This window comes from Perissodus microlepis, chromosome 1, assembly GCF_051167445.1.
Source record: "Perissodus microlepis isolate ML-2025 ecotype Zambia chromosome 1, ASM5116744v1, whole genome shotgun sequence".
Lineage (NCBI taxonomy): Eukaryota > Metazoa > Chordata > Actinopteri > Cichliformes > Cichlidae > Perissodus > Perissodus microlepis.
Genome location: NC_140461.1, coordinates 22341097 through 22365016, shown reverse-complemented (window position 1 = coordinate 22365016; position 23920 = coordinate 22341097). Strand labels below are relative to the sequence as shown.

The window sequence follows — 23920 nt, the reverse complement described above, 5'->3', positions numbered from 1 at the left end:
GGTATTGAAGTGGATGCATTTCACTTACCCATGTATTCTTGATGCCTTGGTCCTGTAGCATAGGGTAGTACTGCACTATTCTCTTCGCCATTGCTGTAATTTCTGGTTTTGATGGGTATCTATGCGATTCTTCATCCCCTTTTGCCCTCAGGATTGCAATCATACTAGTCATGGTGTTTCGGATGAGCCGACATCTGAGCTCCTTTGACATTTTGCAGCTGCGCTCTTCACCTTTCTTTGACAACTCAAAGTATTGTTGGCGGACTTGCTCAAGCTCAGTGTCAGTGTGCAATACATATTCTGGATAGAATAACTTCACAACCTTTTCAGGGCTTGTGCATTTTGCAGGAGTTGCATTTACAGTAGTGGATGTCTGTTGCTTGGGTGACTCATTAATGGAGGAGCTGCTTGAAGATTTCGAGTCATCTTGGCCAGATTCCTGTAAAATAAATAATAATGAATAAAAGCAAAATGCAAAATTTTTTTTGTGTGTGTGTGTGTGTGTGTGTGTGTGTGTGTGTGTGGAGGGGGGTGGGGAGAATAGTGAAGAGCCATTCAACTCTGCCCACGGTTAAACTAGTTGTAATCGGTGGTTTGATCACATTCCAGAGTTGAGAAACCTGGTAAACTGATTTGACAATCAGACTGGTTGTTACTCTGCAAGTGTTTTCTATGATGGACGATGGTTCCTACAATGTAAGGCAGCTTCAGGGAGACAATATTTTCTATACACAACTAAGTGACCATAGACTGACCATGATGTGACTTATTTATCAAAGTTGAGGTTTGCAGATTGATTTATTCAATACCGTAATTTTGATGTAAAAAAAAAAAAAAGAAAGAAAGAAAAAAAGAAAGAAAAAAAAGTGTTATTCTTCACAAGTCTATAAAATTGCCTCCATAAATTGTAATGATTACCTATATTGCACCCTTCAATTCTATATAAGAACATAAAAAAGAAAATTCAGGTAACAGTAGTATATGTGGTTTATAGTATTTTAGTTGTAATTAATCACAGAGTTGTGTTGTGATTAACTGAGTGCATTTTGTTAATCAATTGACAGCCCTCATTAATAGCAGGTTGATAGCAGGTTCATTCCATTATTCCCTTAAAATAAAATAGGTATATTTGGTGACTGGTGTTAAAACAAAAAAATAATTACAAAAGGAACAAAAACACGACGATGCCAATTTTAAGAGGTGGTGAGTGACTGAGAAACTGACCTCCAGTACATCCTGACAGGCACGCCAGACAGCTTTTCTCCGTAAAAAGTTCTCTGGGCCTGGGAAAAGATCCTGCAAGTCTTCACGAGACAGGGTGCCCATCATTCCCTCGCTGATGTTTGCAGCTATGAACACATTGGAAGAAAAACATAGCAAGATGAAATTATGCCCTACAAAGGAAACTGCATGAGAGACGAGACTATGAAAGTTGACACTTCATTAAAATTTTGTTGCTATTGCTAACTAGTTTAGTATAGAAATGTGAATAGCTCATTGTCTGCTACTGTTTTTTGTATAGAGCTAATGATCAACATGCTAAAAAGACTGTACTTAAGTAAAAGTAGTGTTACTTCAAAATAAAATGAAGTAGAAGAAAAAAGTATTCTCCTCAAAAAAATTAATTAATTAAATTAAAAAACATATTTGCTGGGCTAACTGCTGTGGAAAAATTCTGTTTACAGACAAACAAATCATCACACTACTTTAGTAACATTGTTGACCTCATTTTTTATATATTGGACACTGAATTTTTATCCAGCTTTAGGTATTATTAAAGGAACTGAGCTTTTTGGAATGTAGTGGAGTACAGTTACTTCTTTACAAATCTACTCAAGTAAAAGTGTAAAATATAGTGCAGTAAAACTACTCTTATAAGTACTTTTTTTCCCCAAAAGTTAATCAATTAAATGTAAATTGGTAAATGTTACTGAGAACTATCCACCTCTAAGGATGAATAAATACACTTGCATAAGTAAAACAAATAACTACAAATGTTCCTAAAATGAGGAAATGATCACATGAAATGGAAGGTAAAAAAATTACTTAAACATCATCAACGCCATTATTTATAAAATAATGTAATTTACACACTTCCGTGTTCATACACCTATGTAAAACATAAGTCCATTTAATCTGTTTAAAAATAAAATTTGCATACATTAAAACCGACACTGTGACCTCATCCAGTCCTTCCATGCTGTTAGCCTACTAGCACACTAGTTAGCTTTTTTGGCGTTAGCTTGCCTCGTCCAGTCACTGTTCGCCTGCAACGTTACACAATATAAACACACCAAAACATTTAGAACTTTCGAAAGGAGTGTAATATGTACAAAAAATGAGCACTGTATAATACATTTTAACTTACTTCCAATGAAACACGAATGCAACGAACTCTCGGACAGTAGTGGCAGGCACGTGTCTACATGAACTTAAGATGTCCACCAGATCATTCACGACAGCCAGAAACGAAGTTCGTCTTCAATTTGCCTGACATTTCTTTGGCCCAAAAATCCTAAAAGGATGATTAATTGGTTTTTAAACCAAACAACTGTCTCTGTGCATTGCAAAATAACGTTAATTATTATAGGTTAATAAAAAAATAATTTAGTTTATCCCCCACATTTACGACAATTTAGCAGGCGCGTTTAACCATGGTAACCATGGTTATTTTACGGCACAACTGCAGCCCGCGCTACCGAATGAAACATACTAGCTTCCAACATGATTTGGCGTTGCTTTATATGCTACGTGTTTGTAGCATTGACTCTGAGACAACTTTTGAGTCACATTAATACCATGCACAGCCGCAGCCCTGACTTTCGCATGGTGTGTGGAATTGATGGCTGTCCGAGTGAGTACAGAGTGTATAACTCCTTCTACTATCACGTAAAGCGGACACACGCGCGTCACCTTCTCGGAGTGGAAGCGGATGAGGAGGATGGATCAACCCGCCACGGTTTACCTGGAGCAGGTGAAAGGATGGCCCCAATCAACCAAACTAACGCCAGTTCTTCAGTAACTGACGAGGGCTCAAGCATCCCCGCACTAACGGTAAGTTATTTTAACAAAAGCCAGAGAAACGAGCTGCAGAAGCTGTAACATAATGTTAGCATTTACTTTGGCTGATCCAAGTACGTCCATTAAATGTGTTGTTTTTGACAGACTCATGTTGTACTTTTATTTTAACAGTGATGAATGTCGAACTAGTTGCTTCGCTAAATCAAGTAACTCACCTGAAACGTAAATGAGAGCTGTGGCAGAAACGCAAAGCTGCAGTCTTGTCAGACTGTTTTTTTTTTCCAGTCATCCGTTCGCTCCGGTGAATGCATCCAAACTTTGCAGAAAGTCCTGTTAGTTTTAAAAAAAAGTTGATATATTGTTGAAATACGTGTTGAAATCAGCTGGTAAAAGCCAGTCAGCTAACTGAATAGGTCGCTATCATGTTTACATATAATGTGTTCAAGGTCAACTTAGAGAATGACTATTAGGCAAAGCAAACCAAAATTACATGATTTGTTCAGAGTTACTGTCAAAAAAAATTTAAACACACAAAAAATACTCATCTTCACATTAATAAGAGCATTAAAGTCAATATTACTTTTATTGTCAGTATTGGTTATTTTTTTAAAGGTGAAACTACTAAATATAACATATTTCAAATTGTCAGTCACTTGTCCGACAGTAAATAACTGACACAACTAATTACTTTCATACAAACCAATCAGTAAGTTATTTTGTATATTTTTTAAATGAGTAATCAGTTATAAATAACTATTTACATTTCCGAAGTAACAGTAAGACTACTGACAACATTAACTGTTACTTTTTTTTCTAAAACTATCTTTTGTTTTTCTTTTCTTTACCTTTTTTTTTCTTAGTAACTCCGGAGGTTATGTTTTTGGTGGCATTTGTCTGACTGTTAGCAAAATAACTCAAAGTTATGGACAGATTTTAAATTTTCAGGAAATGTCAGAAATGGGCCAATAAACAAGTAATTCAATTTTGGGGGTGATCAGGCATGATCAAGGAATTTAAACTATACTGTACTGAGCTCTCCATGTGCTTTGCTAGTCTTATTAATCTATTATCAAGTACTGCTTTGTTTGTCATTTTAGTTGTCATTTTAAAAGCTCAAATTAAAGACATCCGTCAGTAAAAATACATCTACCTTGTACCTTATGGGCATGAATCTAGCTAACTAATGAATGCAATATTGTTTGGTGATTGCTACCTATCAATGCAATTATTTATTTCTGTTTTAATAGATATGTTTTTGTTATTCTGTTTCAGAGTGGATTTCAAGAAGATGGAGAGGGTCACCTGAATCTTGACATTTATAAACATGCAACTGCATTTCTTCTTCAAGCCAAGGAAACCCATCGACTGACACAGGTAATTTATGCCATTAATTTTCAATTGAATTGTATTTCATTGTTAGACAACCTAAAAGCAATATGCTTAACTTATGCTTAACAGTGCTCAAACTATAACTTGGGCACTGTTCAGACCTGGCATCCTGAATGATCTGATCATAATTGGACAGCTTTAGGTATGTGAGTGAAACACCTGACATTAGAATGTGTCTCCATGTACTTCATGGGTGACCACTCAGATCTCACTCCCCCACTACATATGGAAATAGACATGTATGTTGCATCCAAAATCTGCCTATCACTATATTTCCTTAGCATGAGCTAAGAATAGAGACAACATAATACACACAACACAAATTTTCAATTTGCATTTCCACCTATGATCCGATTCCTCAAAATGCATTATAATTAAGTGAAAACAAGGTTTTAACGTTGCATAAGGCAATATTATTCTTTACAAAAAAAATTGGGTGGTGGGGGTAACTTATTTTGCTCATTGCATCTCACTAACTTTATGTAACTGAAGGTTTCCATTTTCAAAAATTGTGTCTCTGTGAGTTTGCATGTTGACTGTGTTTTCATATGAATTTTGTAATTAAGGATTTTCCTTTGTTTTTTCCTCTTCCACAGAGAGTTGTTAACCACATCGTGAGTGGAATCCAGCAATATCAGGCCGTATTATTGGAGCACCTAAAACAACAAATGAGTGACATGATTGAGAGACATTCTGGGGACCTGGATCAACTAAAGAGTGATGCAGTGGGGGTATTTGACCAGTTTGTTGACCCTTTCACTCAAATTGCTTCCACCCATTTGCAGGACAAGACCATCAAAGAACTGTTAAAACCAGTTGAACCAGAGATTATTGTCACAAAACAAACAGTCTGTTATTCGAAGCGTGGAGACTCCAGAGTTCTTGCCATTAAGGACCATTGTTTTCATTACATACCGTTGGTGAAAAGTTTGGAGCAGCTGCTATCACATCCAAGAATGCTTGCAATGATTGATGAGAGGCCAAAGCCATGCAAGGATGGCTTTCTTCATGATTTCATTGATGGAGACATTTTTAAGTGGCACCCACTGTTTATTAAAGTCCCTACAGCATTACAGTTGATTTTATATACAGATGAAATTGAACTATGCAATCCTCTTGGATCTCGGGCAAACAAGAACAAGCTGTTATTGATTTATTACACCTTAGGTAACATCAGCCCTAAGTACAGATCAAGACTTCCTGCTATCCGTCTGCTTGCCATGGTAAAATCAAAAGATCTTTCCCGTTGTGGTATAGATGAGATATTTGAGAGGATTAACCGTGACTTAATTGAGCTGTGTGATGGTGTCCAAGTTGTCACTGCAAGTGGTGAGAGGACAATTCATGGGGCACTCATATCTGTGTGTGGAGACACTCTAGCTCAGCATGAAGTGGCTGGATTTAAGGAAGGAGTGGGTTTTGCCTACAGTAAATGCAGGCACTGCGAATGCCACTTTGAAGACATGCAGGAAAAATTTAATGAAGATTTGTTTGTTAAAAGGACCATGGCCAGTCATAACAGGCAATGTAATGACATTGAGAAGGCAAGTACTGACTTTCTGAAAGACAAACTAAAAATAACGTATGGTATAAACAGGAGAAGCAAGTTAACAGAATCTCCTCACGTTGATATAATCAATCAAACACCACAAGACATCATGCATGTTATTCTTGAAGGCGTTGCCCCATATGAAATCAAATGTGTTTTAAAGAATCTTGTGCTTTCAGGGCAAATGAACTTAGATTCATTCAATAGTGCAATTCTGTGTTTCCCTTATTCTCCTGTTGATGTGAGGGATAAGCCTTGCCCCATATCTGTCAGTACGCTGTCATCAAATGACAATAAATTGAAACAGTCAGCTGGGCAGATGCTGGTTTTGTTGAAGATCCTTCCATTTCTTATGGACAAAATTGGAGAAAATCATTACACACAAATGCTACGTAACATGTTAGAGATCATAAAAATTCTGTTTTCACCTATTATTGCTGTCTCAACTCTCTCCAGATTGAAACTTTTAATAGAGCAGCATTTAAAACATTTCAAACAACTGTTTCCAGATGAAAATATTATACCTAAACAGCATTATTTACTGCATCTTCCTTCTCAGATTAAGGCTCTTGGTCCTACAGTGAGGCATATGTGTATGCGTTTTGAGTCAAAACATTGTTTCTTCAAGCAGTGGGCTCTGAAAAGTAGTTTTAAGAATATTTGTAAATCTCTTGTGAAGCACAACCAACTTTATGAATGTAGTCAGAACGTGCATGAGAAACATCCCATTTTTTCAAGTGAAGTCGACATGGGTCCAGCCAAAGAGGTGAAAAATGTTCATTATGTAGAAGGCAAGATTAAAGACTTCATTGAGCGAGTTGAACATGTAGTTTCTGTACAGTGGATTATGCTACATGGAAATATACATTCATGTGAAAAATCTTTGGTTATTTCTGATGTCATAAATGATGCTCCAGAGTTTGCACTTGTTAAAAACATCTATATTGTAAATGCATCTGTGTATTGTTTTGAATGCCAGCCTCTCTCTACAGTTGGGTGGAATGATCAATATTTAGCTTATGAGGTAGAAGTTCCCTGTCTAGCTCAGGCAAATATTTTTGTGGATGCTGGAAATCTTGTTGATTATACAGCATACCACTATGTAAACTTTAATAACAGCAAGTACATTCCAGTGAAGTATGATCTAACTGACATCATCAAACATTATTCTTGAGTCTTTTGTGAATATGTGGGCTGAAATAATGTTTTTAAAGACTGGCAAAAAAATTGTTCTATTTACTTTTTATTTTACTTTTGGCGCAATCTGTTCAGTGCAACACAACTGAGAGGGAAACAATTTCAGTGTTTTGCCTCTTTTTCAATGTCACATTGATATGGTTTGACTGGTATGTAAGAAAAATAAATACACTGTGCTTAAGATACTAAGACTCATAATAATGCAATGTTGGGCATGATATTAACCTGCAGTTCTCAATAAAGTAGATTTGATGTCCGGATTCAAGTTAGGTCTATTTCTTGAAACAAGATGATACATCTTTTACAAATAACACAGCAGCTTAAAACGTTTTTGAAATGCCAAAAAAGCTTGTTTCGTGTGAGATATGACTCAAAACAATATGTTTTCAAGAGTTTTTCACTTAACAAGATATCCAAGATGCACTGTCTAAAAACAAGTTCCTATATCTCACTGAAACGTTACTCTTTAGCTGATTATGGCTTATTTTAAGTGTGATTAGATATTTTGACTTGAAATAAGACAAATATACTTGGTAAGATTTTGAGTTTTTGCAGTGTACTGCTAACCCTCAGTGCTAGCAAAGTCCAGAGGATACCAGACCCTCTATTATTCATTATGCACCCAAAACGGCTGACAAAAGTTGTTTCTCCCACAAGGAGTTTAATTCTGTTCCAGGACCGGAAACGCGTGAACAAGAACTTCCCTCCTAGACACAAAGCTTAGAAAATGAAGGTGGCATAGTGAACAACTCTTTTTGGCCCGTTGGTCATTTGTTGCCAGTTTGGCGTTGCAACATGATTGATCATTGCATGACTTTGTTTGCATTTTGCAGTCTTCAACTCATATTGGATGTAAAGAAACATGCAACGTGCACTGAGCTTGTGGAAGTCTGGAAATGGATCTGCCTGTCAGTAATTTTCTCTTTTGCCCACCCGCTGTACCTTTCCTATTTCTCTGCGTGAAAATGCATGTTTATTGTGTTGACTTTTTTCCTGTTGTGGCCCATTGGCCTTTACCCGGCTTTTCCACTAAAAATCTCATGCATGCCTGAGCTAACTTATCATATTTTTCTTTTAGTAAAGAGGCTATGGCGTGCAAAGGATACTGGGCGCTTGGAGTCAGTTGTTGGACCATACAAGTTATTTGATTCCTCTTTTCGAACACTGCAGGGGTCACGGTGGCTTTCTGATGAGGTAAGAGAACTTATCATTATTGATTCTGATTTTGAAGTGCTGCTCCTTCTGAAGCATCTGCAGTGCAGACACCATTAATAGTTTAAAATGTGCGGGTAGGTGGGGGGGTTGTGACATCTGTGACATCATAATACCCAGTTCCAGTATATGCAGAAAGAACCTTTATCAGCAATTATATTCCTTTCCAAGTTTTTGTGTACAGCACTCAAGCAGTTACTTCAGAACTTGTTGCTGCTGGTGTATAAACTCTGACTTTTCAAAACAGGTCATTGATGCATACCTGCACCGTGTCATTGAGAGACGAAAGGTAAGTAAGAAATGTCCTTTGCCCACTTATATTGAAATACAAAAAAATGTATTTACTGTTCTGTAACATTTTTGTATACTTCTACAGAATGCTGTACACCTGCTCTGTTCAGTAGTTGCAAGCTCGTTGTTTTCTGGGCAGTTCAGATGCCTCACCAAGGTAAGTTGAAAGTTAAGAAGTGGTCCAAAAAGTTGACTCATTTCTATTTCTGAGGACAGAGTTCAGTTCCTTTAAACAACACTATATTTGAAAACACCCTGAGATGCATGGTAATTACTCTGCACTTCCAATCCCACAGATGAAGTTCCCAGTTGAAGACATGTGGCTGTGCCCTGTGAACTTTGGTACGCACTGGATTCTTGTGGTATGTGTTCATTTAGTTATTAATTTGCGTAATTTGTTGTGAAGCAGTTTCTTGCTCAAAGTGTTATTCTTAAATAGGTTTTCAGTGGCAAAAACTATAGTAATTTTTAATTTATTAACTTTTTCTTTAGATTGTCAACATTTCTGCACAGAAAATACTGCTCATAGACCCCATGGGGAATGAAGGTGTTTATGACAGGAAAATTCTGCGCAACTGGAGGTATGCATGATACTGAGGTATTAGTCTTAGATAAAACATTTCTTGTTTCATTACAAACATTTTTGTTCAACTAGGAATTTTCTGAGGATGAGAGGGCATGAAGACACCATGGAGTGGGAGTTACAGACTATGCAACACAACAAGCAACAGGATTCCAGCAGTTGCGGAGTTTTGCTGTTAAAGGTAACCTTATTCAAATGATTCCATTTATTGTTAGCTACAATTAGGACTTTACATTATAATAATGAGAAATCTCACAGTTTGCAGAACACTACCTTGCTTTTGGAGAGGTCAGTGAAGTATTAACCACTACAGAAGAAGTTGTGGTGGAGCGAATGCAGATAGCTTGCACCCTACTTGAACATCGAGGTAAGTCCAGTAAAGTCCTTATCACATTAGAGTGTGTACTTCCATTTTAAATAGTGCTTTTCAAACACTTTCAGATAAGACCCTTCTTTAAGTCTAATTAAAAAAATTCAAGGGACTAATTTGCCATGAAGTATTTGTGGAACAAATTTACTATTATTTTTTAATTAATCAATAAATAATGTTTGATTAAAACCTAACCATGAATGTGTTTCAGGGAACGCTGAGGATTACTGCATTGTTTGCTCTATGTTAGATGCTGACGCTGACCGCAGCATGATTGAAATGGTAAAACAAAACAAAACAAAAGAAACACATAAGTCTTAGTATCATTACTTGCTAATCATGTTTAAAATGTTGACTAATAGTATTCACCAAACATAATGAGCTATTTATTTTTCCTTTCCAGGTGCAGTGTGAATCTTGCCAAAGATGGGCACATTTTGCATGTGCAAAATATAAAGAGAGCAACCAAGAATATAAATGCAAAAAATGTAAGTAAAACACATAACAACTTCTAATAAAAACAGCTGTCTTTTCCCCTCCATGTCTCTTTGCATTCTTTGTCAACATTAGATGATTGTGTGCTGGAGGCATGTTTTAATAGTGTGATTTGGCCATCTGAACATGCTACCTAAATAAATCCCAGCAGGAAGCATGTTTTGATAGTGTGATTTGGCCATCTGAACATGCTACCTAAATAAATCCATGCAGGAAGCATGTTTTAATAGTGTGATTTGGCCATCTGAACATGCTACCTAAATAAATCCCAGCAGGAAGCATGTTTTGATAGTGTGATTTGGTTATCTGAACATCCTACCTAAATAAATCCCAGCAGGAAGCATGTTCTTAACGTCCTAGCGAAATAACTCAAAGTTTTTAAGTGTGATTTGGCCATCTGAATGTCCTACCTATACGACGGAGCCATTAACTACGTAAGGTAGCATATTCTGATAAGGTAGCACGGATTGATAGACAAGACCATAAATTTACGCTACGGTAGGATGTTTTGACAAGGTAGGACGTTTTGTCAGAACACCGGCAGAGCCCTGGGTTTAAATACTTTCTACAGAAACAAAAGGCAATACACAGCTGTTTTCACACCACTGGTCTCCCCCCCCAAAGAAAGAGTTCACACTCCCTTGTTACCTCTTACAATGGAGAAGAACAAAAAACTCCACTACCTGTGGAGTCTTCACTGGTGCTCTCTAAATATACCCTTCTCGTTACCTTGGAAACTAAATGGCGCAAGTAACACTCAACTGAGTCTAAAATTATATGCTGTTTTAATCTAATATGAAATAATGCTGCATTGTGAGTTTGATTGTCCCTCATTTTTGACATCAGTGAATGTCAAAATATGTCCTGACATTTGAGTCGGGAGGTGAACACGGGTAGGAAACTTAGACTCATGACTTCATTTCACACTGACAAGTGACAGCGTTCATATAAATGGAGGATGAAGATGAAGAAAGCAGCAGATAGGGGAGATGAGATGCACTTTTTTCTTTTTTTTCTTTTTTTCAATATTTTATTTTAATTTTTTCAGCATAGAAAACCCCATCAACAAACAAATACAGCTCAGGCGCTGAGATGATAGGACAAGAAATAGCACAATAATAATAATCAATAGGGAAAGACAAAAGGAAAAAAGAAAGAAAACATTAAAATTAGAAACTACCAGTATCCATAATGAATTAAATGTCATGAATATGTAATAAACAGGGAAATTGCAGTGCCATGGTACATGTTTATACAACGTGAGCTTTCTCAAGATGAGTACAAAACGGAGTCCAGGATTTTGAGAAAACATTTGCTGCAGGTGTTTGCAGGTATCGAACTTTTTCCAGTTGAATGACTGATAACATGTCATTGAGCCAGGCACTGAAGGAGGGAGGAGCAGCGGACTTCCATTCCTTTAGAATAAGTCTTTTCGCAATCATCATTCCGAGGTCGATTGGCACCCGCACAGTCGCAGGGATAGTTCTGGAACGTACACAGCCAAAAACTGCAATTTCTGGATTGGGTGAGATGGAAATCCCATAAGCTTTAGAGTACCAATCAAATATTTTGGACCAAAAATTGGTCAATGAGGGGCAATGCCAGAAAGCGTGAGCCAATGTGCTCTCTGATGTTTTACATCTGTCACATATGGGGGAAGTTGAAGGATAAATTTTGTGTAGTCGAACCTTGGAATAATGTAGCCGATGGACAATTTTAAATTGTATTAATTGATGTCTGCTGTTAACAGAGCAGGAATTAATTTTTGATAGGCATTTGTCCCACATTGATTCTGATATTTCTATGCCCAATTCCTCCCTCCAAGCGTCTCTTATCCTCGTAGTCTGCACTTCAATGCTGTCATCAAACAAATGTACAATTGTAGAAATCAAATGTTTGGAGTAAGGAGGGCTCAGGAACACCTTAAAAAGGTTATGTTCATGTGGAACATCTTGGTAATTCTTCATATTGGATTGCATAAAATGCCTGACTTGTAGGTAACGGTAAAAATGTGAATGCGGTAAATCGAATTTTTGCTTAAGCTGATTAAATGATGCAAATTTTCCATCTATATAAAGATCTTTGAATTTGATTAAGCCCTTCTCCTTCCAAACATAGTAGGATTTATCATCCCAAGGAGGCAAAAAGGCATGGTTATCACATATTGGTGCCTGCACAGAGGAGTCTGGCAGTTCAAAAAAACCTCTAACTTGGTTTAAAATCCGCACAGATTGTTTCGGAACAAACCCCAGTTTCTTAAGACTCTCAGCCCTCCCTACTTTTGAGAGAAGCAGGGCCTCTAGAGAGGAGTCCCTTACAATGCCAGCCTCCATTTTAACCCAAAGGGGGATGTTGAAATCACCAAGATCTGAGGATGTCTGTTGCCAGAAGGTCAAGGCTCTTAGATTTGCAGCCCAGTAATAATGTTTAAATATTGGTAAACTCAGACCTCCCTCCAATTTGGATTTTTGTAGATGTAGTTTTGAAATCCTAGGATTCTTGTTGTTCCATATGTAAGAAGTAATAATTGAGTCCAACTCCTTAAAGAAAGAGGAAGCGAGATAAATAGGAAGATTTTGGCAAAGATACAGAAATCTAGGAAGAGAGACCATTTTTATGGAATTTATACGACCAACCATAGATAGGGGAAGAATTTTCCATGACTCGACGTTATGCTTTAATGTTGATAAGAATTCAGCAAAGTTCAAGCTAAAAATTAATTTGGGATCTTTAGGAACAGTTAATCCAAGGTATGTGAGATGGTCGTTAACTATTTTGAATGGAACGTTACAAAGAAAACTCGGCGAACCGGTTTTAGATAAAGGCATAAGTTCACTTTTAACCCAGTTAATTGTATATCCTGAAATTTTGCCAAATGAGGTGACCAGATTAAGAAGGGATGGTACAGAGTCTTCTGCATTACGCAGGTATAATAGTACGTCATCTGCGTACAAACTAATAACAGTTTCAACCCCTCCGACCAAGAGCCCTTGTATTTTTGGATGTGCTCTTATCTTAATCACAAGGGGCTCTAATGCCAGAGCAAATAGAGCAGGGGACAGGGGGCAGCCCTGCTGAACAGAGCGCTGCAAAGGAAATGGCGCCGACCTCTCTCCATTTGTGAGAACTGAACAGATTGGATTTGCGTATACTAATTTTACCCAAGATATAAATATTTCACCAAATCCAAACTTCCGTAATGACTCGAACATATAAAACCACTCAACCTGATCAAAGGCTTTGTGTGCATCAAGAGCTAAAATTGCTGCTCCTCCCGAACTACCATGGTCAGAATAGATGGAGTTGAGAAGACGTCTAACATTGAAAAAAGAAAGTCTGCCAGGGATAAATCCCGTTTGATCAGGGTGAATAATGGAGGTCAAATACTTGTTCAGTCTAGTTGCTAAAATTTTGGTTATCACCTTTCGATCAAAATTTTGAAGAGCAATTGGCCTGAAGTTAGCAGGATCTGAGTCATCTCTGCCTTTCTTCAAGATTAACGAAATATTTGCTTCATACAGAGTTTGGGGTAGTACGCCCCTGTTTTTAGAATCACGCATCATCCTAAGCAAGAATGGAGCAAGACCATCACAAAATTTCTTATAAAATTCTATGCCAAAACCGTCAGGGCCTGAAGCCTTCCCAGATGCAAATGACTTAATAGCAGCTACCACTTCTTGCAATGTAAAGTCCGAATCGAGTTGATCTCTGGCAGCTTCATTTAGCCTAGGCAGACTGAGAGAATCAAAAAAGTCATTCAAGGCAGACTGTGTTACATTCAGCTGGGAAGAGTACAACTCCTGATAGAACTCTCTGAAGCGCTTATTAATTTCTATAGGGTTTGTTAGAAAAGCACCAGATTTAGATCTTATTTTGTGAATTGCTCTCGAAGCTTGTGTTCCTTTTAGTTGTTGCGCTAGCAATTTACTGGGTTTGTCTCCTATCTCAAAATGTTTATGTTTCAGCTTCAGTAGTAGATCGGTAACCTGGTCACTCATAATTGCATTGTATTCGTATTTGAGTTTTAATATTTCTCTGTAATCCTCAGGTGATTTAGAATTCTGGTAAGCCCTTTCTAGACGAGGAATGGCACTATTAATTTCAGAAAGTCGCTTCATCTTCTCCTTTTTGAGGCCTGAGCTATAGGAAATAATTTCGCCACGCATTACGACTTTTAATGTTTCCCACAGTGTTGAATCAGAGACCTCTCCGTTGTCATTTGAGTCAAGAAAGTCCTTGAGTTTGGGTGTAATATATTTAATAAACTTTTTGTCACTGAGAAGGGTTGGATTGAAACGCCAGGAATAGTTCACTTTAGGCAAACTAAGACTCAGTGATATAGATGTGGGACTGTGATCAGAAATCAAAATATTATGATATCTGGAATTCGAAATTTGAGAAATAAGGCTTGAACTGACCAAAAAATAATCAATTCGACTGTAGGATTTGTGGACGCCAGAGTAAAAGGAGTAATCTTTATCAGTGGGATGTTGAAGTCTCCAAATGTCCACTAAATTTCTAGCTTTAGAAAGATTATTCAGAAGCCGCACAGAGGCAATCTCTGGGGGAGGGCGAGTTGACAGCCGATCAAGGTAAGGGTCTAAATAGCAGTTCCAATCTCCTGCTATTACTATATTTGAGTCAGTATCATCCGGTAGCAAGTCAAACACCTTTCTGAAAAACATAGGCTCATCTGTATTTGGACCGTAAATATTTAGTAGGGTTAACGGGAGAGAAGCTATCATCCCTGAAACCATTATGTATCGTCCCTGAGGATTGTTGATTACAGATTTTAGTTGAAATGGGACATTTTTCTTAAATAGTATGGCTACCCCCCTGGCATGTGATGTAAAGGGTGACTGATATATTTGAGAAATCCAGTTACATTTTAAAACATGCCGCATTGTAGATTTTATATGGGTTTCTTGCAGAAAAATTACATCTGCACAAAGAGATTTCAAATGTTTAAATACTTTGCCCCTTTTGACAACTGAACCAAGCCCTCTAACATTCCATGATACAAGCTGCAAATCCCTGTTTCCCATTTGTATACTAGCCTGTGATCTAGCCATTATAGTGGGGAAAAATGAAAAAAAAGAAAAATGATAAGGAGTGACATTGTTCATACAAAATGACCGAAAGTCATAAACTGGCAGTAATGAAACTAGTGCACCTGAGCTGTAGAACAAGAACAAATCAAAACATAACCCACCCTTTCCCCAAAAAACGCGTCCCCCGGAACCTGACGCATAACATCCCCTCTTCACTTCGAAGGGAGCTGCCGGGCAAATGGCAAGATATCTTCACACCCACCACTCAGAATAAAAACATAAAAGTGCTGTGAATTACCACCACCATGTAATAGAAAAAGCAAACATCATTCACTGAGAAAATGTTACACCAGTAAGGATGTCTCATCTAAAGTTGTTGGTATAATGTTGTACTTGAAAGTCCAAAGCCAGTTCTCAGCATGGTGTCTTTTAAAGTTAGAAGTCTTAATATTGCTCAGGCATTCCTGCAGTCAGAACCACTACAGTTACCTTACACTGAGACCTTATTTTCTCATAGTCGACCCGTGTCCTTTAATGCAGCGTGCCGCCTCATCTGCGTCGTTGAAGATTGACGGTGCTTGTCCGTCACGCCAGTATACATAGAGCCTTGCCGGGTAACGTAGTGTGTGCTTGATTCCATCACTGTGCAGGGTTTGCATCACACCATTAAAAGCGCGACGCTGGTTCATCACTTCGTTGGTGTAGTCCGGAAATATCATCACCCTGTTTCCTTTATACTCGCAGCCTTTTTGCATCCTGCAGCAACGCAGGATCAGCTCCTTCTCCTGAAAATGATGAATGCGGGCCAGGATAGTGCGTGGTTTAGCACCAGCAGTTGGTTTCGCTTGTAGTGCGCGGTGTGCACGATCAACTTTTATCGGATGTGGAAAGTGCTCCTTTCCCAGCAACTCCGGGATAAGCCTAGAAACAAAGTCAGTGGGCATACCTTTTTCCTCGTCCTCAGGTATGCCGACAATTTTGATATTGTGTCTGCGAGAGCGGGCCTCTAAGTCCTGGAGTTTGGTTTTGAGTTGGTTGGCGTGCTGAGTTAGGTCCGAACATTTGGCTTCTAGCGCTTCTACGCGCTCGTCCAAGGCACACGTCGCTTATTCTTGACTTTCCATGCGGTTTTTCATCTCTTTCTGCTCCGAGAGGAGCGACTGAAATCTAGCCTCAAAAGTATCAAGCCGCTCATCAATCTTCCCCATTATAGACGTGGCCATTTCCCGACTATAGACGTGGCCATTTCCCGACAGATGCACTTTTTTCTGAGTAAACATTTTCCTTGAACAGTAATAATAGTAGTCTTTTTCTGACGTTTTCTTGTCCTTTTAAAGCAGTCATTTCTTCTGTTATCATTGTACCCAGTACGGAGCCATGGTATTGTGTGCGTTCTTATTTTCAGCATATTTGTAATCTTAGCTCTGCATCTACAGATCACAGGAGGATCATACTCACCACAAGTAGTCTAGCTACAGCAGTCATGAAAATAGATGCATGACTAAAATTAAGATGAACTTGAAATATTTTCTAATTCGTCTGACAAGTAGCTCAACATTTAACACTGACTTTAAAGCTGCAGTTTTGAAAAAAGGGGAAAACACATCATTTAAGTGTGGAGCATGAAAGATGTGGACTCACTAGCAGTTTGCGGGGTCGTTAGCAGCATGCAAATATATGTAAATGTTCATTAACGCAAATATCCAACCAGCCAATCACATGGCATGGCAACCTGCTGAAGTTCAAGCCGAGCATCAGAATGGGGAAGATAGGTGATTTAAGTGACTTTGAATGTGGCATAGTTGTTGGTGCCAAACAGGTTGGGCTGAGTATTGTTCATCCCAGAGGTCAGAGGAGAATAGCCAGGCTGCTTCAAGCTGAAAGAAATGCAACATTAGCACAAATAAGCACTTGTAACAACCGAGGTATGCAGAAGAGCATCTCAAACCTTGAAGCAGAAGAGCTACAGGAGCACAAGGCCACATCATGTGCCACTCTTATATATTATAAGATATAATATTATAAAGCTATATTCTGCTTTGTTATTTTGCAGTCATTCATAAACCTATAATTTATGCTTCAGACAGTGTGAGTTTTCATCATTTCAGATCTGCTGTTTTCATGGACTTTCATGGACGGTTTATTTTTGAGACTGAGTGTGAGCAGTTTCAGGATGGGTGATTGCAGGTAAATGCACAAAATACTCGTTGAAGTTCATCACTTGGTGTTTATTACCGAGTGCAGGAGAGACTGATAGACAGGAGCACTAATTACAAATTACTGTTATCTATGACTGCAAACTCTCCATTACCATGGAAACGGTATCTTCAGATAACAGTAAATATATGGTAAGGTGATGATGTTATTAAAGAATTGGACTCTATAAATTGACTGTCAAGTAGATAGCTGTAGCGTACTAACAGCAGGTCCTTGGTGTCCTGCCATATATAATGTACACATTTTTCTTAAGTCACATATCAAACATTCTGATGCTGAAAAGATATTTTTAAAGAGATAAGTCAGATATTAAAATTTTGTGTCCAGGATCTGTCACTAACAGTATTGTGGCAACACAGACATCACTTCCAAAAACTGCAGTAGCGCCACCTGTAATGCAAGAGTGTCCTCAGTCAAAGTGAACATTCATGCTTCCACAACTTTCAAGAGACACGGATAAAACGACTTGAAAGCTTTGGGCCACAGCTACCACCGTTGTGAGGGGCATAATCAAAAGAGACAAGGCTAAATATATGAAGACTGAAAGAATAGCTTTTTTAAATTGTAGCTTTTGTTTTTTGACCTTCTCTGGCAGAGAGAAGTAATCTTGGCCCTGTGACCATTACCTTTCAGTGTGAGGAGAGAGATAAGTTGGTCTGTGGCTCCATGTGTAGCAGACTGAAGAATGTATGTGTTTCACAGTGTTGAAGGCTAAGACAGTCTCAGAATCCTCTGTTTACATTTTTACTCCTCTGTCTTACTCTCACTGCATGCCCATCTCTGCTGCTCCACGTGCTGCAAGATTTTTCTTATGGCAAAATACTAAGGTCAAAACTGTTTTAATCATTTTCATGATTGAAGGTCTCGTGGGAAGGAGATCCAACTGCTAAGTTTCAGTTTTGAACTCTGCTCAGGGGATTATACCACAGCACTGAAAAAAAAAACCAAACCCTTTTTAAGACTTACTCAAATTTGTCACCTTTGGGTTGGTGTGTAGTTCATCCTTGAGCCCAAGCTGATCACAGCTTCTTCATTATGTTACACTCGTCACCAGACTACCACTTGCTGTGTCAGGTAGTGTACAGAGTGACCTGATGTCAGCTCACATACTCCAGAATCTCAAACTGAAGGAGACAACAACACCAGTTTTCTTGCCTCCTGTAACAGCCAACTGGATTTTTGCACCTGCTCGTTTCTGTCTGGCTATAACAAACCCTGCCACAGTCGTGCTGTCCAAAGTCCCTGTTAATGTTGGAAAAAAATTAAAAAATAAATAAAAATAACTCTTCCAATTTTTTACAGTATAATGATTTTTACTTCTGTCATCCTAAATGGGATTAAACAAGTCTTAAACAATGCAGATGTTTGGTTTGAAACCTATGAGCCACATTTTAAGGGTTTTGTTCATGTTAGAAGTGATTCATTTCTCATATAAGATGCTGTAAGGACTCATTCTCAGGATTGATGAATTGAATGCTAATAGTAATAATAATAGTTACAGAGGATTTTTAACCTCGCCCATATGTGTGCTATGGCTTCAATTGCTTGAGGGGAAACTTAATCGCAAACCTTTGCTAAGAAAAGTTTAAATGAAATTCATCAAATCAAATGCATATGTAACATACAACAAATACATTTGTTCTTTTATATTAAAAAAAAAGTGATGTTTACATGTTTGCAAAGCATGCAAACATGTAAACATTGCAAAGCAATCAACATCTAAAAAATTGACTTCTTGTTTTCGCAATTATTTCATTTTAGCTAGATTTCATGGCCATGGTGCAGTGGTTAGCACTGTCACCTTGGAGCAACACGGGGTTTTTTTGTGTGGAGTTTGTGTCATGGCTGTGTGAAGGCAGGCAGGAATGGTGGACCCAAGAGCAGGACTCACAGAGGCAAATGAACTCAAAACACTCTGCTTTGATGGGAGATTGCAGACTGAACAAAAAACTAACTAAACTGAAAAAGCAAATAAACAAACAGGCAGGCAAACGGAGCACACAGTGAAGAATGAGGGACGACGCGACGATGAGCACTGAAGAACACACAAGTAGGAACATGAGGGAACAAGGAACAGGAGGCAACACAGCTGGAACTAATTGGGCAAGATGAGACAAGAAGCAAAACAGAATACACTAACATGAGACACAGACCTTCAAAGTAAAACAGGAAATAGACTGGGCACAGAACTAAACCTCAAAACTAGAATAGAAAACAGAACTCAGAACACTAGAAGTTATATACAAAGAAGGAATCATGAAATAACAACAATAATACAAAAAACACTGGGTCACCGACCCAGGACCGTGACAGTTTGTGTGTTCTCCCTGTATCTGCATGGGTTTCTTCCCACAGTTCAAAGACATGCAGTGTGATTGGTGACTCTAAATGGATGTGAGGTAGATAAAGAGAAAAGTGTGGACAATGAAGCACTGTATGAACTTATGGTTCCATGTGGCCTGTAGTCTAAAAGTACTTTGCATGACCAGAAGGATTAGAAAAGTGATATATAAATGAGGCTTGGTCCAAAAGTCCATTAATCACCATAGTCTCCCACGTTAAAATGCAGCTTCACTTATAGTATAAACCTCAGTATTCACCACCTGTGTGGCGAGTGGTGTGCTGGAGATTGTTGGCTGTCACTCGGTGAACCTGGTCACAAAGGTGTTGCACCAAGAACTGTGGTCGCCTGTAGTTTGCAACGAAGACACTAATCTGTCTAAAGACAAGTGCTAACTGAGTGGCTGAAACACAAACCAGAAGTGTAAACTGTTTGCCTAAAAATTTGCATAACGACTGAAACCAGCCCACTGAAGGAACAATGGGCTGGGAGGTCAACCCATTGTTCCACTGAAGGAACAATGGAACAAAGGAACAACCTCCCAGCCCATTGTTCCTTCAGTGAGCTGGTATTAGTCATTATGCAAATGTACTGTTTATAAGATTGGGGAAATCTGCCGTCAGCTGAGACTGAAGAAGTCACTTGGATGAGTGACGAAACGTTTCTCCCCCAAAACGCTATGTCCAGATGAACAGAATCAACTTTTGGAGATATATCACTTATTATGATGTTATGTTTTCTAACAAACACCTAAGAATGGCTTTAGCATTTATGAGTCTATAACACCTTATGAAATCATTGTATCATTTTATTTTCATGGCCCGCTACCAAAACAGGCCAATCAACACAGTAGCATGGGTGTGTACTATTAGGGTTAGAGAAGTGGAGGCAGCTGGGCAAACATACTCAGGTAATCCAGACAGTCACAGGGGAGGAAGTAAAACACAGGTTCAGAAAAAAAAGTCCATGAAAGACACTGGAGCTCAGGAAACAGTTCACACGCAGTTCAGGGGGCTGGCCTGGAGGTTGACAGCACAATAGTCCATAACAGGGCAGTTCAGGGGGCCGACCTGGAGGTAGATAGCACAGGAGTCCAGACCAAAACAGTTCAGCGGGCCGACACCGTGGAAAGCGGCAGTGCAGGCACAGTTCAGGGAGCAGACCACGTGGAAAGTGGCAACACAGGCACAATTCAGGGGGCCAACCACGTGAAAAGCGGAGGTGGTAGCAAAGCTTCCTGGTGGATGGCCAGTGTTGGTGTGGTTTGGTGTATAAAGAATGTTGGTGTGGTTGGGTTGTTGGACAAGGACGCAGAGGCCAAACAGGACATGGATAAGGACACAGAGGACCAGATGATGGTGTGGCAGCCGCAGGCCGTTGACCAAATGGTGGCCTGGAAGCCACAGGCGGTTGAACGGCTGGCGGCGTGGCTGTTGCAGGTGATGGATCTGATAGCAGCGTGGCTGCCGCAGTCATGATCCTGGTTCATTTGACCCAGAGTTTTTTTGTGTTTTTGTCATTTTGTATTATGTTTAAGTTTACTTTTTTATTCTAAGGATTTATATTATAGTACCTAGGTTATTCTGTTTAGCTTTTTGATTATTAGATTCCCCCTTGTGTCTTTGCCCTCTGTGTCTCCCTCTGTGTGTTTGTGTTTATATAGTTTTGTGAATTCTTGTGTTTTGTTTTCCCTCCTTGTGTTTTATTCCATGTTTATCCAAGTTTCCCCTTCGGTCATGTCTCCTCGCTCTTTCCCTCGTGCTCCTTCGTGTTCCCTTGCTCCTGCTCGTCTGCGTCTCCTCCACTCCTATGTCATGTTCCCCAGTTTCCTGTTTTATTATTATTGTGGCATGGAAGCCGCGGAGTGTTGGAGCAGCTCACCAGAGCCCCCAGTGGAGACGAGGAAGTGCTGGAGCGGGAACAGACAGCTGGAGCAGTTCTCCAGAGCCCCCAGTGGGAACAAACGGCTGGAGCGGCTCTCCAGAGCCTCCAGCGGGAACAGACGCAGGACCAGAAGGTATGGAGACCTCTGGGTGAGGCGGAGCAGGGCCAACAGGTGCAGAGACCTGAGCTGATGCCTGAGCAAGTAACAAAGCTAATGATTGAGCAAGGGACAGAAGTGGCGGTTGTAGTGGTGGTTGAAGTGGTTGTTGTAGTGGTTCTCCTGAGCCTCCAGAAAACAAGGGAAATGGCTGGACGGGCTCACATGAGCCTCCAGCGAAGACAGGAACGGGTGCAGACATCTGCCGGACACTAGCCGCTCCAACCCAAGGAGTAGGTACGGGTGCGGAGGCCGGCTGTATCCTGGCTGGCCTCACCTCAGGGACCGGCACGGGTCCCGGGGCAGACAAGACACCAGCTGCTCCCACCCAAGGAGTAGGTATGGGTGCAGGAGTAAACTGGTTCACAGGCGCCCTTCACCCTGGGACCCGGAACAGGCACCGGCAACTGCTGGCCAGCTGCTGTCCCCACCCGAGGAGCTGATACGGGTACAGGGGCTTGCAGAGCCTCATCCAGCCTGGAAACTGGATCAAGGACCAACTGGGCCCTAGCTCTCCTCACCCAGGAAACTGATTCAGGTGCAGGGGAGACTGCCTCCCACCACTTTTGCAGCTCAAAGTCTGCTGGGTCCATAGTATGGTCAGATTGTACTGTCACGGTTAGCAAGGAAAATGAGAGAGGAGTGGACCCAAACACAGACAACAGAGAGATAGGTGGAGGTTTAACAGAAAGCAAGCCTTTATTTGGGCTGCACAAAAACGCTATAAACAAAAGGCGACTGGAGACTACGATAAACTAACAAAGACCTAAACTGGGACAGCTAAATTTAACTGTGTGAAATACATAGAAAAACAATACAGAAAGTAATAATACAAAAACCCCTGATACTGGGAATGAGGAACCTGAGGCATGGAAAGACAGAGGAAGAAACAGGGGATGATATGCAGGAAGATGAACACACAATCTGCTGAGGAACAGAGGTAAACACACACAATATTTACACACAGAGGGAAACGAGGAAATGGTAAACAGGAAGGAACACAGCTGTGACTAATCCAACATGACGAGACAGGGAGAAAGCAAAACAGACTACACTGACACAGGACACAGACTAGACACTGAGACATGGCGACATGAGGCACAGAACCAGAAACAATAAATCTAATATAACAAAATAACATAATTCCAAAAGGAAAACTTAAACTAACAACACGACCATGACAAGATATTTCATTATGCTTTGTCTTTTGAGCTGTTGACACTCTGAAGAACATTTAACTTTCGTACAAACAAATAATTGATCACCTTATTTCAGGATTAGTAACTTTAGATCATACCTTGTCACTGAAATTTGTTTCATTCCAGGAAAACAACTGCCATTTTTTTCTGTACTGCTGTAAGATAACAAAATAAAATTGAGGTAAAATCACACTACAAGAACACCTCATCCACCCATTCATAGAGCACTTGATCTAACATTCACATACGTTCTCACGCTTTGATAGATATATTGGTATCTTACCCTTCAATATGCCAGTACTTCAATATGCAGACTGGAGGAACCAGGGATCAAACCATCAACCTTCCGATAAACAAACATCCTGAACCACTGTCATGCATTGTTCATTTAACAATCATCTAACAATCTAACAATGAACTCAATTAATTCATTTAAGTCAATTTCCTCACAGAAAATACCAAAAACTGCGAAACAATTATAAGTCCTATGTGAGGTTGAGCATGACAGTTTGGTCTGAGTGCAGTCAGTTGCCCATAGACATTGCCTGTTGAGTGCTAATGACTAAATAGAGTGCACCTCTGTGTAATCTAATGTCAGTACAAATACAGCTGCTCTGTGACGGCCTCAGGTTGTCTAAGAGAATATTGGGAGCAACAACACTATGAAGTCCAAAGAACACACCAGACAGGTCAGGGATAAAGTTATTGAGAAATTTAAAGCAGGCTTAGGCTACAAAAGATTTCCCAAGCCTTGAACATCCCACAGAGCACTGTTCAAGCGATCATTCAGAAATGGAAGGAGTATGCCACAACTGTAAACCTACCAAGACAAGGCTGTCCACTTAAACCCACAGGCTGAACAAGGGGAGCGCTGATCAGAAATGCTGCCAAGAGGCCCATGGTGACTCTGGACGACCTGCAGAGATCTACAGCTCAGGTGGGGGAATCTGTCCATAGGACAACT

At 39.6% G+C, this 23920-nt stretch overlaps 2 protein-coding genes and 1 long non-coding RNA gene across 3 annotated transcripts; 2 read left to right on the top strand and 1 right to left on the bottom strand.

Annotated features, from left to right (window-relative positions):
• Positions 1–33: 33 nt before the first annotated feature.
• Positions 34–2509, bottom strand: LOC146393816 (uncharacterized). The gene is made up of 4 exons (XR_014800796.1): positions 2369–2509; positions 2162–2267; positions 1225–1349; positions 34–439 (listed from the first exon to the last, which is right to left on the bottom strand). It is a non-coding gene; the product is annotated as an uncharacterized LOC146393816 (long non-coding RNA).
• A 70-nt stretch (positions 2510–2579) lies between these two features.
• LOC146393815 (uncharacterized) lies at positions 2580–7409 on the top strand. The gene is made up of 3 exons (XM_084935696.1): positions 2580–3054; positions 4294–4395; positions 5007–7409. Exons 1-3 carry the CDS (start codon positions 2725–2727, stop codon positions 7131–7133), a joined length of 2559 nt encoding a protein of 852 aa, XP_084791822.1. The 5' UTR covers positions 2580–2724; the 3' UTR covers positions 7134–7409.
• Positions 7410–7928: 519 nt separating this feature from the next.
• LOC146393814 (uncharacterized) lies at positions 7929–21973 on the top strand. Its single transcript, XM_084925369.1, has 11 exons — positions 7929–8350; positions 8616–8657; positions 8745–8816; positions 8956–9021; positions 9152–9240; positions 9315–9423; positions 9501–9609; positions 9824–9894; positions 10016–10100; positions 20722–21155; positions 21542–21973. Exons 1-11 carry the CDS (start codon positions 8126–8128, stop codon positions 21971–21973), a joined length of 1734 nt encoding a protein of 577 aa, XP_084781495.1. The 5' UTR covers positions 7929–8125.
• The last annotated feature ends 1947 nt before the right edge of the window (positions 21974–23920 follow it).

What these genes read in the sequence shown, in the direction of transcription:
- LOC146393815 (XM_084935696.1), top strand. Translation starts at nt 2,725, where the DNA reads ATGATTTGGCGTTGCTTTATATGCTACGTGTTTGTAGCATTGACTCTG. An exon ending in CAAGCATCCCCGCACTAACG is followed by an intron (nt 3,055 to 4,293) that starts GTAAGTTATTTT and finishes ATTCTGTTTCAG; the next exon opens with AGTGGATTTCAAGAAGATGG. An exon ending in AAACCCATCGACTGACACAG is followed by an intron (nt 4,396 to 5,006) that starts GTAATTTATGCC and finishes CCTCTTCCACAG; the next exon opens with AGAGTTGTTAACCACATCGT.
- LOC146393814 (XM_084925369.1), top strand. Translation starts at nt 8,126, where the DNA reads ATGTTTATTGTGTTGACTTTTTTCCTGTTGTGGCCCATTGGCCTTTAC. An exon ending in CACGGTGGCTTTCTGATGAG is followed by an intron (nt 8,351 to 8,615) that starts GTAAGAGAACTT and finishes TTTTCAAAACAG; the next exon opens with GTCATTGATGCATACCTGCA. An exon ending in AGAATATAAATGCAAAAAAT is followed by an intron (nt 10,101 to 20,721) that starts GTAAGTAAAACA and finishes GTTCACACGCAG; the next exon opens with TTCAGGGGGCTGGCCTGGAG.